Source organism: Poecilia formosa, unplaced genomic scaffold (assembly GCF_000485575.1).
Source record: "Poecilia formosa unplaced genomic scaffold, Poecilia_formosa-5.1.2 Scaffold354, whole genome shotgun sequence".
In the NCBI taxonomy this organism is placed as follows: Eukaryota; Metazoa; Chordata; class Actinopteri; order Cyprinodontiformes; family Poeciliidae; genus Poecilia; species Poecilia formosa.
In genome coordinates, this window is record NW_006800293.1 from 488,226 (window position 1) to 507,277 (window position 19,052).

General features: G+C 40.1%; 1 protein-coding gene across 2 annotated transcripts in view; it reads left to right on the forward strand.

Annotated features, from left to right (window-relative positions):
- lingo3b (leucine rich repeat and Ig domain containing 3b) overlaps positions 1-19,052 on the forward strand; it is a 40,904-nt gene that overhangs the window by 16,777 nt on the left and 5,075 nt on the right. The window contains exons 1-3 of one of the 2 annotated variants that reach the window (XM_016662018.1): positions 4,771-4,789; positions 17,495-18,104; positions 18,272-19,015. In XM_016662018.1, the coding sequence (XP_016517504.1) occupies positions 17,550-18,104; positions 18,272-19,015 (1,299 nt within the window). In that variant the 5' untranslated portion in view covers positions 4,771-4,789; positions 17,495-17,549. Of the gene's footprint in view, positions 1-4,770; positions 4,790-17,494; positions 18,105-18,271; positions 19,016-19,052 lie in introns of those variants that run through there. The other variant, XM_007574517.2, reaches the window with a different exon arrangement.

The following is a 19,052-nucleotide window of genomic DNA, read 5'->3' on the forward strand; positions in this document are numbered from 1 at the left end:
TATACACCAAAGGGATTTAATGGCAAGACACTCTAAAACACACTCACACAGCACATTGTGCATTTCAGGGGAAATGTCTCCAGGGAAATGCTTTAAGTCGCCCGGTTATCATCTCAATCTCTAACTGCTCCGCTGTAGCAGAGAGAAAGACGTGATTTCATTTCCCAATGACCAATCCACAGGGTAACCTTACCAGTTTCTTATCAAGAAGCTAATTAGCCTTTTGAAAGGAAATGGCAGAAGAAATGAACTCCCTTTACATCCCGTCCAGACTGGAGTAATCAGAGCTCTGATGACAGAGACTCCTGTTTGCACGGTAGAGGTTTCCATTAGCAAGCAGTGAAAGACATTCACTGTTTCAGACTGTGAATTTGATTTGTATATATAGTTAGAAACGTACTTCTGGGATCATCTTATGTCATAAACCGTGACACAAACTGCAAAAATTTTGAAATAAAAGAAAATCTGTGCATGTTTATCTACATTTTGACTTTTAACTTTATCTTGTTGTCTAATTGGTGACTGCTATGACAGAGCTCAAAGGTCACAACAACAGGGAGACGCAACACGAATACGAGTTTCTGAATATACACTTATTTAACACAAATGTTAAAACAAACTTTATAATATGAAGTGTGAAAGTCAGTGAAATACTTGGTGTGTGTTGTGCCTCAGAGGGGAAAGTATTATATGCTCTCAAAAGGATCTACAAAGCAAAAGGCAGTGGAGGAGAGCATTATGGGTAAAACCAGGTTCCTCAAATGGATAATCAGTGTTGCAAAGGAAAGATAAATATCCAACCTAAACGCAAGATTCATAACAGTGACCTGTTATTAGATTTTCCCCCTTTAGCTGCGGACTTCTGCAGCTGCTCCAGAGTTACCAAGCGCTTCCTGGCTGCTCCTCTGATGAACGCTCTTCTGTCTTTTAGCACAGGTGGATTTCCATGTCTCATAGGCTCCAACGGTGCCATATTTTAACTTTTTACTACGATTGGTTCAGGAATCCTCCAGGAGGCGATTAACGCTTAAAACATTGCTTCATAACCTAACGCTACCTGTGACCTGTCTAATGTGTCCCTTGGCTCTTCTCACGATGCGATTTGATGATACATTTTCTTTATGAAGTCTTCACAACACCGCTGGAATTATACTGAGATTAAAATCACACAGACTCCATTTATGATTTAGGCGACTTCTGAAGGAACTTGGTTAGAAACATAAGAACAAAACTTTTCGTTTTTGTTTTTTTTCTGAAAGAAATATGCACTGAAGTTCTTGATTGTAACATGACAAACTGCAAAAAAAAAAAAAAAAAGTAAGGGTGTGAATACTTTTTTGAGGAACTGTAAGTTTCCTGAAAACCCAAACATTGTCTTTAAACCTACGGAAAACATCAGACGAGCTTGATGGCGATGACGGAGCTCTTTTGGAGCTTGTTGAAGATAATTAATGACTCATTTCGATGCACAGCAGTAATAAGGCCACAGATCCCCAGAGGCTACGGCTAATTCAAAGCAGTGTAGACAGTTGTCACAATGGGTGTCATTCAGAATGATCGGTGTCTATATATGTAAGGTCAAGTTTTAATAAATGATTTTATCTCGCTGTAGTTCTTAAAATTTTATCTTCAAGTGGCTGTTTTGCTAATAGTGCAGTAATCTCTGAGTTTGCTAATTAATTACATCCCAGAAGAAACAATTGCCTCACTAAATCCTTTTTCGCAATACACTAAATTAAAAAAAACAACAACAAAAAAAAAAACTCAGTAAACACTGGCTTAACCGCCATAAATTGTGCAGCCCGCTGTAGCTTTCGCAGCGCACATACCAGACTTAATGACTTGTGTCTGGCATGTGGCCAGACCTCTGATCTGCAGAGCAAGCTCTTCATCTATCCTGCAAAAAAAAAAAAACCTGCAGTGGTTCACATGCAGCTCGGTGTCACACAGACTGGCACATGCGCCTCTTCGGCACATCACAGCGATCCTGAACGGGTCTGATAACAGGCGAACTCATGCATCCGTCAGCAGAAGGTCAGCTCTGCCCGAGCCAGAGCCGTGTCACTAATGACGAGACAACTTTTTGTTTTTGCGACAAATCTGCTGCAAAAGTGAAAAAAGTATTTAGCTTTATTAGACCTTTCGCAATATGGATTCCACACGCTTCCATTCATTCTAACAAGATTTGTCATTATTGAGGGAGAAGACTCTGCGAGAGACAGATGGGACCAGAGTTTAGGCTTTTGGACTAAATGCAAACTGTACTCACTGTGAAAACAGTCACAACAACGTCACACTGTTCTCCAGAGGGAACAGGGAAGTTTGTCAAAGTTGATTGGAAAATGAAGATGGTTAGATGGAAGCAAAAGAGCAAAAAAGGACAGAGATTCGCCTTCCGGCATAGAACAGTGGCCATAAAGAAATGCTTAAAACAACACCGGAATGATCTGAAATTGGCCAAGTCAAAGTCCAAATGAAATTTTGTGTAAAGACGTAGAAAATTTCATCTAATCCAATTGGGTTTTGGCTTTTTTGCACAAAGGAACAAGATGTGTCTACGGTATGATTGTTCCTCCTAGATGGGTTCAAATCAACTGCACAATACCCATTGGTGCTTTAATTGTCTTATTTTGAGAAAACCAAGTGGAAAAAAGAAATGAGAGATTGATCATACTCAGACATGAGAGAGTATAGGTGGTGCAAAATGTATAATTATGTATTTTAGTTTTCAAGTAGGAATAAACAGAAATGTCATAAATCTTCTCAGACTACAGGAAGTGACCCTTCCTGGGGGAGCAAAAGCTTAACCTTCATCTATTGCAGGGTTTCTGTGATATTATAAGATGCCAGTGAAATTTACCAAAGTTCGCAGTCATCGTTGTTCTTAAAACATTTAACCAGTCAATTATTCCACTAGTTCTCCCTTTCGAGGTGAAGCTGGAACAAATGCAGCAGGTTTTCTGGATATATTCTCTGAGCACATGAGAAATATTTGCCGTGAACATAAGGAACTCAAGCAGTGAGCTGAGCTTTTTTTGTTGTTTGTCTTTTTCAGCGACTGACTGATTAGGATGTAAACCAATCTGCTCCCTTTATAGCTCTGGCCTGCTGCTAATAACGTCTTGAAAGAGACAAAATGGCCTCTGCCCTCAGGACTTACGACTGCCCCGTGGTCCCTGAACTTTGTGTGACTTCATTAGGACTAGAAACCGCGGGAAGTCTGACGTCGTACAATAAAAATAATCTACAGTGTGAGAGCATGTCCGACTTAATTTGAATGGACTGGAAACCTTAAGATGCAGCACCTGAGTAGAGACAAAGAGTGGATCTGGGCAAGGTTACAACCTAATCAGACAGACTCCCGGGCTGCCCTCTGTTGTTTGTTTACCACACAATACAGTGCAGAGCGCATCCACCGGTGTGTCTGTTTGCATGTGCAGGAGAGCATGCTGCGCCTGTTATTCTATGTGTCTGTGCGCTCAGTGTGCAGAACCATGGGCTCGTACCAGAGCCAGAAAAAAAGCAGGTCAAAACACCGTGGGGTGAGAGAATCGTCAGAATGGTTGCAACTAATTAAACCTGTCGTGGCTTTAAGAAAAAAAAAAAAGAACAACTTTTTCATCGAAAGTGGGTACTGGTAGAAATGTTCTTCGTTTTCTAAACCTTTCAAGGCAATAATGTCTCCAGTGGGACCAGCTGGCTACACTACCGACAGCGACTGACTCAGAGCCTGAATATTTACTCGTCTCAGACAGATTCTGAGCATCAAATCCTCTTCTCACCATTAAAAATTAATAAACTGGTTTCAGTGAAGACTGACTTGGGAATTTGTTAAAATATGTCTTTTTTTCATGCAGGGATAAAACTGGCTATGTGAAGTATAACACATCTGAATAATCTGTAGTTACTGACAAACACACACAAAAAACGAAAAGTAAAACAATCTATGGTTTTGTTTTCATTACAGTTTATATTGCATTTACAAAACGGTAATAAAAAACTAAAAATATGAAAAAAGTATTTTTTTTACTTTGTATTTTTTTTACTATACAAAAAACTTCTTACCTTTTGCTTTTATCAAATCAATCATTCGTTTATCTCTCAAGTTGCCTTCTATTGTCTTCTACAATGTGATTCAGCTGTGGGATATGAACACATTCATTTATCTAAAAAGATTAGAAAGAGTTCAGTGTGGGATTAAGTAAAATATAAATGGATAATGTGAAAAGTGTAGTTTATTTTTGACGAAAATTAAACAGGCATTTTATTTATTTATTTATTTTTTTAATAAGACGACATAAAAGTATCTGGTATCTGTGTTCACATTTTAGCTTCTTATTGATTTATGCTGTTCTCAACAATAAGTTGAAAAATATTTATTGGCGTTACAGCGGTCACATGACCGGCGGCTTCATTTGTTATCTGGTGTTAATTTAAAAAGAAACCAAGGCCAGCTGAGGTGCCAGAATCATGCAACAGACATTAAGCAGCCACCATGAAGGAAAGTAATATTCAAAGTTTGTTTAATATTTGCTCGTCACTAAAATGTTCCCACAATAGACACAAGTGTCCAGATAGATTAACATCACGATGGGCTCAAATCTGGGTGTCTACTTTATAAACTTGTCCTTGAATAATAAATGCCTCACATGTTGCAAATGTTCTATAAATGTGGGTCAGGTCCAAATATTTTGTTTTTGCACTCAGAAATGCAACAGATGGGACACAACAGGTTTACAGAGGAATCCGTCATTTGTTCCACTTCTGAAAGGAACAAACAGCAGCTGAAGTGAGTCACCGCATGCCGCTTCGTTTTATTTTTATTTTTCTCTTTAATTCTATCATCCCTCTGTGTATATTTATCAGAACTGTCAGACAGGACGGTCTTCAGCTGTCAGCTCACAGCCGCAGAGAAGAGGTGGAAACAAACACAGGCAGGAAACGAGATGGAAACAGAGTGTGTGTCTGGTTTACATGTAGGATTCCAGCATAAGCTATTTTGAGGAGGAGGATTTTCGCACCAGGCAGACACCGAAAGGCCTTTTTGAGGCTGAAGTTGTTTTTTTTTTTCAGCATTTTTTTATTGTTAAAATTGATAAGTAATGACTTATTAAAGTGTTACTAACAATTACAAACATACTCAAAACCATTTGTGGCTCAAAGTAAAATCTGTAGTGGATTAAAGAGAGTCAGAGTACTGAGTATCAGGAATAAGGGGATCTAAGATGGCAGAGCGGCTGAAAGCTCCAGCCCTCATGGTGACCAGATGGAGAACAGGAGAAGAAAGAGAAGATTTAAGAGTGCGGATGGGTGCCCTGATGAGCAGGGGGTCATAAAGATACGCAGAAGCAATGTAAACAACAGCCTTTAAAATGACAAGATGAATTTTGTAAATCAGTAGGAAACTCAACTGGTTGCCAATGGAGATGTTGGACGGCAAGAGCGATGCGATAAATGTAGGGATTTGCAGTATATTGAAAGTGTACAGCAGCAAATTTCTGAATAAGCTGAAGATTAATGAATCATCGCCAAAGACAATGACTTTTTTGTTGCAGCTAAGTTTGGAAGAAATTGGTGGAACACCATGAATTGGCTTCGTATGATCCATGACATAGGGAAGTAGGAAGAAGAACGAGAAAAGTTTGGCACAAATGTTCATCTGTTGCCTTGCACTGTCTTTGCAGAGGATCATTAAGACTATAAATAAAATATAACCCAATATAACCCACCATATATCACTGGAAATGACTTTGAATGCAAGCACTTGATTGTGACCATCAGTGTGGTCATAGAGATATGACTAAAACCAGTTTAAGGATGTGTTTTTACACCAGTAGGACCGTTCTTTTGTTTCACCAATGCCTATTCAGCTCATTTCAGTTCATGCTCATCATCAACAATCTCACAATTACCTCAGGTTTTATTACAGCAACATCATGTACATGTTTGAAAATGTAGTAACTTTACCGTTTAACAAAATAACTTTTCACCATAAATATGCCTGCTGCTGATACAATCTTCAGTAAATTTCTCAGCTAAGACAAGTGTGTTTTTCTGTTGGTTTTAGATACAAGCATTAAGGCGTGTTTAACGTTCTTTTAACTTTTGTTCCAGCAGATAGGGCAGAAATCTGGCTCTTTCAGGGAAAATGATGGAAATTAAAAGGCAGACCTAGAGAAACCAGAGTTTTTCTTTCAAGTTTTACTTGCAGCAAATGCAAAGAGTGAATCATGGCAGCAGAAAACACTGGCGCACTAATGGAAGTACTTCAGAGGACGGAAGCACCACTCACCGTCTCTTTTACCTTCACAAACACATGTACCTCATTGATGTGTGTAATGAATTTGATGATGCGAACTGCTCTGCTGCTCATTGTGACGAGGAAGAAAACAACAGCAAAGGCTCTGCTGCGCTGGAAGACGGCGAGACTCTGAACAGAGCAGCAAAAAACATCAAAGATGCTATTGGTAGATGTGTTTTGAGGGACATATTTGTGCGGAGCAAGCTAAACTCACAGAACGTCAACAAATCCCATCTTAACAAGAAACTCAAAACGCCAAAGACACAGAGAGCCTCTTTTCCTCTGAGGTTCCATTAAAAGATGAAGTGAAAGCATCCATCCATTTTCTTTACACCCTTGTCCCTTAGTGGGGTCGGGAGGGGTGCTGGTGCCCATCTCTAACGTTCCAGGCAAGAGGCAGGGTACAGCCTGGACAGGTCGCCAGTCTGTCGCCGGGCAACACAGAGACACACAACCGTGCACACCTAGGGGCAATTTGGAGACAGTCGTGTTTTTGGACTGTAGGAGGAAACTAGAGTACCCAGAGAAAACCCACGCATGCACAGGGAGAACATGCAAACTCCATGCAGAAAGACCGGGGCTGGGAATTGAACCCAGAACCTTCTTGCTGCAAGGCAAAAGCTCTACCAACCGCGCCACTGTGCAGTGATGAAGTGAAAGCAAATTTATGAAAAAATAAACAGCGGATCTGTGGAACGTGCTGGATGAAGATGTTTTTGCACTTTTGGAGATTAGTTCTGTACAAATACAAATGCATTGTTCAAGTTATGATTTAACTGGATGAGGGGATGAAGTCACTGAAAACAACTCGGCCGCATGTGAAAAAATAATCGCCCGCTTGATAAATCATGTGATTTCACCCTCTCTTTCATCGTCTTTTGTTTAAACATGCATAATTGTTTGGTCATAAGAACGCAGCTCATTTATTTAAACTTTGGAATCTAAAAACATTACAGAAAAAAAAATACACATCTGTGTTAATATTCTGGCATTTCATAAACAGAGAAACACAGGTAACCCTGTCTGACCCAAACCAGGAAACGTGTAGTGACTTCAGCTGAAAGTTTGACGAGGAAGTAAAAACAGAGTCCGTCTTTGTGGGTTCTTCTTTCCTCTTCCATGTCACCGAATTGTCCTTTGACAAAAAATTAGATTTCCTCAGTTACCTCACTTTTTGCTCCGCATTTCATCAGCTGCTTCATGTGCAGCTCACCCGTTTCCAATCAGTAATCACCTCTCTATACACCTCTGTGTGTGGATGCTTCATCAGATCCTGTGTCACGTTTCATTTTGTGCATTGCGCTTTATTTGGCTTGATCTTGTTTTGTCCTGAGTCCGCCCTCTGCACGAGGGGACTCGGGCTCATCCAAGTGCTTACTTTTTTTTTACATTGAGCCTTTTAGCACACGTGGAACACGTAGCGTGTGTGCCGGTGTGGTTGTTCGTTACTCTAATGGCAAAAATATTGTATGGATTAGCCGTGTGAGCGCCTTCTGCTGAGCTGGGTGAAACAGATACAGATTAAAGCTATCAGTGTGGCAGGATTATCCAGTCTGACTCCCTGCTGTGCCTGAAGCCCCTTGCTGAGGTTTTAGTGTCAGCGAAGTTCAAAGTGAAGAAGTGACACATATTCATGGATGCGCACACCCACACACACAGAGAAGAAACGACCTTTTGGACTAATCTCCCCCATCTAACCCACTTACCATTGTCTACTTTCTGCCTACACACCGACCCAGACAGCTCATGTCTGAATCCAGGGACATTTATAGTGTGGGCACAACAGTGTGAACCTCTTTCACCGTTTAAATTATTTATAGCATTGTAGCTGCAAATGGTTTTAAGGTTAGTTTGAAACGTTCTGCGAGGTTTGGAGGACGTTCTTTGGTAAATAAGCTGCACATATGTTTCTATTTATGTTATTGTGTCTTAGAGGGGTTTTTTTTGTATTTTGTTTTTTTTAGTCACTGTTTGTTTCAGCTCTGCTGCGTGCATCGTTCTTTCTCTGTGACTGTCAAGAACTGCATTCGTGCACCGTGAATGTTTGGTTTCAGCTGGATTCTTGGCTGATTTTGATCCGGTTGAAAGCCGAGGCCAGATCTCGGCATCAGCAGTTTGTGGGGGAAAACGACACATAAGAAATAAAAAAAGATAAATCTTTGAAGTCTGAAAAATTTCACCTAGTTGCAAAGGAAGGGGAACAGTGGCTTGCTTTGAGTCGGAACGCTTCTTTTGTCTTGTGAAGCACATCCTCTCTGTTGCAAAGGTATTTCCCAACGAGACTGCAAGAGGTGTTCGGCAAAGTGCGTGTCGCTCATCTCTCACTGTACTGGAGTTTCACGTTGTTGACACTGTGTGTGAGCTTTGAAACTGACAAAGTCGATGTGGTAGCTTGCATCCTCAGCTCAACAGCCTGTCTACTAAGTGTACATGCAAACTGTGAGAGTTGAAGTGTGTGACCATGTGCGGGAGCAACAATGTCACTGCGACTGAAAGACAGGAGGCGCTCAACCCCCCCCAGGCAAATTAGAGGCCATATATAGGCATGCCAAAAATTTGAATTATGTCTGAATAAACTTCATTAATAGGTTCATTAGTAACTCTACAGTTCTTAGAAGCACATGTTATCTTGCTCGTTTCATCAATTAGTGGTGCACTGCAGAGATACTGCAAGGTCTTTGTGTAGGAACAAGAAGAAAACTATTTCTTTAAGCCATAAGCCATATGGGCAACATAACAAACATGTGGAAGAATGTCCGGTAAGTTGAGGCTTGCACAAAACATATGTAGTGGAAACTATACCAAGTCCTTCTGGGAAGCTGTGATGTGGCAATCACAACTTTTTCCTTAAATTTGACCAATCACCTTAATGTTTTCTGTATTTCCTTCTTTCCTGATCAATATTTGCAATTTCGACCAATCCTCTTATGCCCCCTTCTAATTTAGCTTCCCGTTTTACGTCTCCTTGAAGCCAAACATGTGAGACGGAAGCATGTGTGACACTAAACAGTATTGTTTGTCTTTTTACTTTTCCTTTATTAACTTAAAACGATGCCCGCGGTCCAAACAATCTCGATCCAGTCTGACATAACATGAGTTGTTTTGCAAAGAAGAATCTGCAAAAGAAAATTTGGGGGGGTTCATACAGTGAAAAGATAGTTTAATTTGCAGTGAAATGTTGTTCTGCAAAGTACCGAGACATGATGGTGGGGAACTAAAGACAAACCCATTCCCCAATTTTTTAATTTTATTTTGCTATTTCTTATAAAATATTATTAAAACATGTTGCAGTTTATGGTTGTAATATGACAAAAGTAGAAAAAGCTAATAGGGTACAGCTGCAAGGCGCTGCAACAGGAGTCCAACATCACACTGGGTTTCCACCACTGCTAAAACAAGTCCTTCATTTTGTGTAAAACTGCTCTTATATTGAATTGGAATAATTGAAGATCAACCTTTTAACAGTTCTCATATTATTTGAAACTTCTTGTTCGCCTGTTTAATCCCAAGTTACAATTTCCCCTGTTAATTATTTCACGTTTTCTGTGGACACTATTAAAACTTTTTCTCCAAAATTCCTGAAAACAAACAAGCTGTTCCCTGCAGCAGTAGTTTGACTTTAAATTGGGCCATGTGCTGTCAGTAGAACATTACCGCCGTATTCAAGAAAAAGGGTTTGTGTGGGTTTTTTTTTTTTTTTGTTGTTTTTTTGTTTGGCTTCTATCAGATGAAGGTCATACAAAGCAGCATGTCAGTCTTAATCATTTTGCTCTTACTGCATCAGTGACTCAGATTCCTTACAACAGGAAGACTGAGCTGCTACAGTACGATTTCATCATGGGCATCTTCTCTCTGTGAAAAGCATCTCATCACTAAATGCAACCCACTAAAATAAGGGTCACATCGGTTGTAGTCACTTTGCCGCAGTGGCTTCCACCATGAAAGCAAATCATCTTTTAAAGCCAGGCCATGTGTGTCTGGTGAGTTTTCTCTAGTCTTGAAGACCGAATTTTTGCTGCCATGCCCTGCTACAGTCGGGGGTTTTCGTTGCGTTGCTGTAAGAATCCAGAACCAAGTGATTTTCTTTGTGGTCAGCCATTACTTTTAAAGTTGTGCCATGGCAGGTTTTTTTCTTAGCTTGTGATTGAGGGTTTGGGTTTGGTTTTGTTTCATCTGTGATTCATAATATCTTCTATGGTCCAGCACAACGACAACATTGTTCTGTTTGCTATTAGATCACTGTATAACTGCTGAATGTACAATGGAAATCAGATACTTTTATGCGCTCAACAGAAAGACAAGCAAGTATTTTTTTGGCCCCTCACTTTTTGACCTCAAATCAATGTAAACATTTCCTGTTCTTGGTCAGTTGTGGGTTGCCAACTTTGATTTTCTTAGTGCATTTTTAAATTTCTGTCAAATTTAGAAGGTTTCAAGTATTTCCTGCAGACCAAAACACCTGACATTATCCACAAGCTGCTCACAGTGATCCTGGTGGAAGTGAATCAGGGTGAACACAGACAAATTCACAAACACTGGCTCTGTTGTTCTTCAGAAAGTTTGTGTCTAATTTGGTGTAACTGAGGTTATATCAAATCACTCATCATTCTTTCCCAAGTTTTAACTTCTCGGCTTATATCTCGAGATGTTGCTTTAGCGTTTCCAAATAATCTTTTTTCCTTATGACCCTGTGATGCCATCTGGTTTTTGCGTTTTGATTTAAATTCTCACTTGTCCGTGTCAGGACTCATTGTGAATGATGACACGCTCACGCCACAAGATCTCGTGCTTTTGTTCCCGGGGTTGACTCACAAATTTTGCACCAAAACATAGTAATTTAGGAGAACCTGTCAGATAGATTTATGTTCCCTTGGTGTTTATACTTGCCTCTGTATAGTTGAAATGCTGTAAGGTAATTTACAATATCAAAAGCTTCCAAAGTCAGGACATCCTCATTTGGCCTTCCCCACAATAATCTGAATATAAAGGAAAAAATGACTGGGTTCTAACAAGTAGAAATGCTTTTGATAATCCCAACACATTTGAAACATAAAGTCTTTATTTTGATTTAAAACCAAACGGGAAGATCAAACATTATGGGGTTTTATACAATATATCTGGTTTTAAATTTAGATCTGTACCTTGTTGTTGTTGTTTTGTTTTTTTTAACACAGATGTTTGTCCGTTTCATCCTGCCTTGCACCTCCACAGTGCTGTTAAGCCATATTCCACACTTGACTTGGGCTTAAAGGCAGTGACTAAGCACATATTCAATATAGGACTTACAGCTACTTAGCAATGGAAAGTACAAACTGTCAGCTTTTCTTGCGAAATGTAAAAACCTGTCAAGTTTGCAACAATGTAAAGCATTCTGTAATAACCTGCTGACTGCTTGGCTGCTCAAAACTTCATGTTGCGTTTATGCCTCCGTGTGAATCGCACAGTATTTGTACGAGACTGCCAAAGGCAGACAGATAAAACTCAGGAAGTGGTTCCAACAAAAAAAAACCCAACAAAACAGGTATTTGGTTGGTCAAATATAATACTCTCCAACTATTTGACTGACATGTAGTACATACAGAACAATGTGATGTTTTTAATCCAGGTAGCAGGTGAAACAGCTGTTGTGCAAAACATCTGCCAGTGTTTTCACCTGTGCATGGTGCTTGATGTATACGTGGAGTGGCAGGAATCTTACTGCACACATCTGCTCATTAGGTCAGCTAACTAAAATTGAGTTATTTTTAGATTTGGGGCTGATTTGCCTTACATTTCTTATGCCTTCCTCCTGCACAGCTGGCTCATGGCAGACTGTGCCTTCATCTCTGTCTGGATGGCTGTTAGATTTGCCCCTGATGCAGCTTTAACATCTGGCCCACGGTAATTTGCAGCTTGCAGCACAGATACGAAGGCTTCCAGTGTGTCTGTTGCTCAGGTGCAGGATCAGAGATGAAAGGTTAATGCTTTGAAGATGGATGAGAATGTTTTCTTTTATTGCATTTTCACTCATAAGTTTAGAAAGTACTTTCCAATTAAATGATTAAAATATATTTGACTATTTTGCAACATCATGCTTTCATGTGCAATGACCAAATATTGTGTATTTTTTTTTAGTTTGAAGATAATTATAAGAGAATATACGACTAAAAATTATCGTTCCAGCTCGTTATCTTTCACATGAAGATTTTTTTTTTTTAAATAAGATGTGATTTCAGTCAGTGCCAGTTGACGAACATGAAGCAGGATTTCATGAAATATGCTGAAATTTATTTATTTTATTTTTTTTATATTTTTGGGCGTAAAAGGCAGACATAAGATAACAAAACAGCGACAGTAGATTCTGCAGTAAGTCGACAAAATATCATTTCATACTCTAAGCAGAGACCACTCAGTAAGAAGGTCTTGTTTAAAACCTAATTGAAATTATAAAAAAAAAAAAAACACAGGACTGTTCCAGAGTCCTGCAAAATAGTTACTTGAAAGGAAGGTGAGGAATGAGAACAGAAGATGAAAATATTACAGGTTTTACTCTTAAAGAAACCAAGAATCTGCGTAGAGTGACAACTAGGAGAAAAACTTCGCTATTTGCTTGGAGAACAAGAGTAAATGTGTACCTTTTTACGTGTCTGTTCGGTAGATGATGGACAGACGCCCCCAGCTCTGTGTGTGTACGTGCGTGTGTGTGTGTGTGTGTGTGTGGAAGCAAAAAGGAAGGTTCAGGATCACTTCCTGTTCTTGAGTCAAGCATTGAGGACGTTGTCTGCCTTGACAGTGTCAGCTCACTGATTCATGCCGTGGCTCTGCTGCTGACCCGTAGGATGACTGTCAGGGGGGGCGGACTGTGAAGACAGGTTGCATCTATCAAATGGCCAAAGAGCAGAGAGGGTGCATGCACACACACACACACACACAAACACAAACACACACACACACACCTTTTATGCTCAGATCGGCTGTTAGATTAAAGTCACTGAAAAGCAAAGTGTGCAAAATTGATTATCCCATGGCAATGTAATGCTTTGCATGTCACTGGGCCATCTTTAGCTGCAGTAAAAAAAAAAAGGATTTAGTTTCATGTTTAGCGTTAATCAGGTCAGTAAAACTGAATTCAAAATGTTTAAATGCTGCAGTGATGCTCACTGGTCAGGAAGTGTTTGCACCAGGCTTGTAGCAAAAAAAATTTAGCAAGCTGAAAATTTGCAAAACAACAGAGAATATGCTCATGATAACCTTAAACCAGAGCTGTCACAGCATGTTAATTTGTTGATTAAGCTGTTTGAGAGGTCTTCATGCAAGGTTGTGAATGATTCACACATTAAAGCAATATTTGTCATGTTTTATGCCAACAGTCTGTGCTATTGATATTTTTCTTCTATCACCCACTCTGGATGATAGACCTTGGTAGGTTTCTGTTCTGTTTGTTTTTTTTTTTTTGTTTTTTTCAGTGCATGATGGATGATAACAATTGTAGCAATTCAAAAAAGGGGGAAATAAACACAAAAACAAGCCCATGGTAATAACACACCATTTAAACCCCATATTAACATGTAGAACATTAAGTTTGCAGCTAACGTTGACACCACCACTTTTTATTTTCCCTAATGGTTTACTTTGCAGCAAAAATTTCTTAAAATTGATCGTTTTTCTCTGTTTTTGAGAACAATCTGTCTTTTCTATCAGTTATTAACTCTTTGAACTGACACTTGAAACCAGCAAAAAAAAAAAGTGGGGATAAAAACATGAAATAACGCAAGTATTTAACTGCATTGAACAGACACCAATATGAATGTGCAAACCGATTTTCCAATTCTTTATTTTCAAAAATGTGGCATATCAATTGACAGCTGATTGACAACAAAGTTTTTGTAAGTTGACCACAAAGGTGACATGAAAATCTTTAAGATCTTTGAATGACGCGTGAGTATATTCCGTTTCCCCCCTTTGACTTTTGAAATAGTCTCTACCTGCTCCCGTTGAATGAGTTAAATTAATCATTTAAATTACTGAATTTCCTCCAAGCCAGTGAGAGTAAGTATATTTAATTTTACTCGCAAATATTTCAAGATAATTGCTTAGACGCCGTTTGTGTCTCGAGCCTACTAAGCCCCACAACAAATAAAAGAAAATGATGAAGGCATTAGAGTGGATGAGAGGAAAAAGATGCAAATCCAAGACGATAGCCGGCATGCAGGATGCCATTGCAGGATTCTTGTTGCATTAGGACAAACAGGAACAAACTAGAAATGCACCTCAAAGAACTCCAGGGTAAATAACAAAAAAAAAAAAAAAAAAAAAATCTGAACAAGCAGTAGATGATGATAAATGCGTGGCAGGTTCACTCGCTGATCAATGTGAGTCAAGCGAAAAGCAGAAACAAAATGATACGGACCAGGGAACATTAAATGGAAACCTTTAGCAGTATAAAGCAATCAGTGTTTGAGATAATGGAACGCAGACAAACACGAGAGATGAACACAAAATCTAACATCGACTAACAAAACCAAAAACTAAAACATGGGAAACATCCACCCTGATTTATGGTCAGACTCTTGGTAATATTTAGCAACAGCAAAAATACACTTTCTTGGCAAACTGGGGACTCCATCCCCTTCAGCAAAACTCACGCCGAAGCAACACCTCCTGTGTTACTTAAAAAGAGCTGTTCTTTAATTACCAAAATGACACATTAAAGTTAAAACATTTGAGGAAAAAAACTGTGATAGCACAAGAAGAACAGTTATAATTCTAAAGACTAAAAATAATAAAATATATAAACAGACAAACAGCTATTCCCATCCTGAATACACAGTATGTAACTTAATTTGAATCCATAAAATGGAAAAAACAATGGATTCATACTTGCCTTTACATGCCTTTGTTGTGGATCGATGCTACATATGTACAAAAAGTAACTTAAATGAATTAAACTGAGCAGTATTTAGACAATTAGATGATTAAAGTGCTTTTATTTGAAATAAAAATACGATAAGTTATTCTTACAGATTAAATGAAATTCAGTTTATTTATATTCAGCCACTTTACATCAAATGCACAAAGAAGTCAATTCAATCGACTCAAACAGTTGCTAAAATAATGTAACATACTATTCATTACAGTGATATTAATGTTATTCAAAACATTAATTGCCCTTTTGATGTGAAAACAGACAAGTGTGTTACACGTCTTCGCCTTTCTACTTTGAACAACTACGACTATAACAAGATGACTGACTCATTTAAAGGACTTTAAACTGGGGGAACAATAGAACAAAAAGAAAACATCTGTGATTTCAAAGTCATAACTTGTTAAAGCCTTGATAGCTTAACGTCGGCAACCAGTGAATGCTCCTCTTTGTGAAACACTTGCCCCAATTCTTTTTAGTTTCTCTGTTTTTCTTCCGCGTTTTTTTGTACACAGTTGTTAGTTTTTCAGATCTGTCTGTTTGTCTCCTGAGCCCCGTCCCACTGAGACAATGAGGTTTGCTGCTCAGTTGTTGCGGTCATGGTGAGTTGCAGCCGACTGGCAGCACAAGCCAGAGCTGCACATGAGAAGTGGGTCAGTTTGTGCAACAGTCTGCACAGAAGACTCGCTGTGTCTGAGTTTTGTCTCCAAATGAAAGAAAAGCTTGTGCCAGATTTCTATCAGATTCTCCAGAATAGGGATGTGAAAAGAAAGCGGTTCTTTCAGCGGCATCTGAAAAAAAAAAAAAGAAAACGAGGGACTTATCCCGCCACACGGAGACCAGTTTTTTGTGTGAGCAAGTGTGAAAAATGTGAGAGAAATGTGTGCACACAATTTATATGGCATCGTGTAAATTTGGTTTAAATCTGGTTTTATCTTCACTGATGCCATTAATGCCGCCGCTATGAAACCATTTGATATAATTAGGGATTCAATAAGCTTTTTTTCTGAAGCTAAGGTGTGGGGGAAGAAGGAACTCAAAGCAAAGCCTGCAGCGTCTGGAGAAGCTAGCAACTTTTGCTTCTTTTAACTGCCTGGCTTACGCCTTGGACGCTGCCCATTCAGCACAAACTAACCTATGTATTATTCATCTACTTGGCTCTTTCTCCCTCAAAAGCCAGCATCAGAGAGCATTTTACACATGATCTTCCTTCATTATGATGAAATATTCCTTCTCATTTCCTCTCTGAAAAATAAATTAGCAAGCTAATCGTTGAGAGTTTAATGTGTAGCCCTGCAGGAGGACAGTTTGTGTTTGGAAGGAAACAAGTTTTTTTTTCTCCTTCACGCTGTACTTATGCTTTGGAGTTAGCCCGCCTAACTGAGACATGTTGAAGATCCGATGCCAGGTGCTCTTTGACAGTTTCCATGTTGAAAACAGTAAGTGGGAGTAATTAACGGTTGCCTAAAAGAGTGTTAAAGGACAAGTGACTCATCTTATCTTTGTGCTGGGAGGACTAAAATGATTTAATTCTTAGCCAGCAAACTTCCAAACCTACGCAACCATCCATCAGCCTTATCAGACACTTTATATGATTTTACACTGATGTCTTTCTCAACCTCGTTTCAGAGCACTGGTGCGCAGCGCTTGGAGGCGCAACTTGCTTGTTGAGAATCTCATCATGTGCATATGTGGGGTGATAATAAATGCATTGTGTTTGTCAAAAATGGAGCAGACGGTCTCAGCGCTGCAAGGAAGACAGAGTAGATGCAAGGCACACGATTTCAGCTGGAGCAACAATCTCCCTCTCACATGGCTCTCGGCGTCCCAGTTTCCAAGCAGCAGCCTCCAATAAATTGGTGAAAAAACAAATTATCTTAAACATCTTAGAGCCATCAGTGTAACTATGATGGGATCTCACTGGATGTAGTGTAACGTTGGGTCAGTATGTGGCCCATAGCTCTAGTTGCTTTGCCGTAAAGTAGATTATTAACATCCTGTGTGGATATACTTTTTTTTTTCTCCACAGTATTCACATTTTAGATTAACAAAATGGCAAAATGTGTATCTTTTTCTTTCACTTCACAATTAGGCACTACTTTGTGCTCTACGTCACAGAATGTTGCAGTAAAAAACATTTATGTCTGTGTTTGTAACGTAACAACATGCCAAACTGCTGAAGCACTATTTTATGGCACTGTAGCGCATTACTTTCTTTCTTTCACAATTACCTGTGGTGGATTTCTTCTCACACATTTTCCCTACTATTCTGTCTCTCCTCTGTATTGCAGGTGTCTGGCGCACTGACCCTGCCTGTATCAGGCGAGGAGTCAGAGGACCAGCGCCATGACTGACTCTCCTGGTCCTGCTGGTCGTGCCTTAGTGCCATGGCCGAGGGTGTGGAAATGGGTTCTGGCTTCCTCGCTGGTCTCTGTCATAGCTTTGACTTTGCCAGAGAGCAGTAAGGCCTGTCCTCCACGATGCGAGTGTTCAGCTCATCTGAGGTCTGTGTCGTGTCAGCGGCGGCGGCTCACAAACATCCCAGAAGGCATTCCAACAGAGACGCGGGTCTTGGACCTCAGCAAGAACCGGCTCCGTTGGGTACAGTCGGGTGATCTGGCACCGTACCCCCGGCTGGAGGAAGTGGACCTTAGTGAAAACCTCATTGCCACATTAGAGCCAAATGCCTTTGCCGCTCTTCAGAATCTTAAAGTCCTAAAGTTACGGGGGAATCAGCTGAAGTTAGTACCTATGGGGGCATTTGCCAAGCTGGGCAATCTCACCAGCCTGGATCTAAGTGAGAATAAGATGGTGATTTTATTGGACTACACCTTCCAAGATATGAGGAATCTTAAACAGCTGGAAGTTGGAGACAATGATCTGGTTTATATTTCCCACAAGGTAAGCTTTCCTGACAGTGCAACAAAAATGCTAACAAATTTGCCTGAGTGCCTCCTTTCTGATTTTGTTTTTGCTCTCCTACTACCCTATGTACAAAAAAAAAAACGTTCTTGTCTTTGTGTATGTTTTGAAATGACTATTCTCCAACCCCATGTTTCTCGCCACAGGCATTCTCTGGACTTCTGGGACTAGAAGATCTCACAATAGAGCGTTGCAACCTCACATCCATCTCTGGCCAGACGCTGTCCTACCTCCACAGCCTGGTCACTCTTCGCCTTCGACACCTAAGCATCACTGCCCTGGAGGATCAAAACTTTCGCAAGTTGAATAATTTGCGGGGTCTGGATATCGATCACTGGCCATACCTTGAGTATATCTCTCCACTTAGTTTTCAGGGCCTTGATCTTCACTGGCTCTTCATCACCAACACCAACATCACTACTGTCCCTTCTAATTCATTCAAGAACCTGGTGCACCTCACCCATCTCAACTTGTCCTACAATCCCATCACCACACTAGAGCCTTGGGCCTTCAAGGACTTGCTTAGGCTAAAGGAGCTCATCATGGTAAGCACTGGGTTGCTGACGGTGGAGCCTCATGCCCTTGGAGGTCTCAGACAGATTCGAGTACTCAACTTCTCCTCCAACGACCTGCAGACTCTGGAAGAGGGGTCCTTCCACTCTGTTAACAGTCTGGAGACCCTCAGAGTGGACGGGAATCCCTTGTTGTGCGACTGCCGTCTGTTGTGGATCCTGCAAAGACGCAAGACCCTCAACTTTGACGGCAGAGTGCCAGTCTGTGCAGGCCCGGTGGAGGTGCAAGGAGTCAGCCTCAGCGCCTTCTCTGACTCTGCTCTCTTCGATCACTTTACATGCCAGAAACCTAAGATCCGCAACCGTAAGATGCAACAGGTAATCTTTTGAAGAAGCTAAAACGTCCTCTAATGTT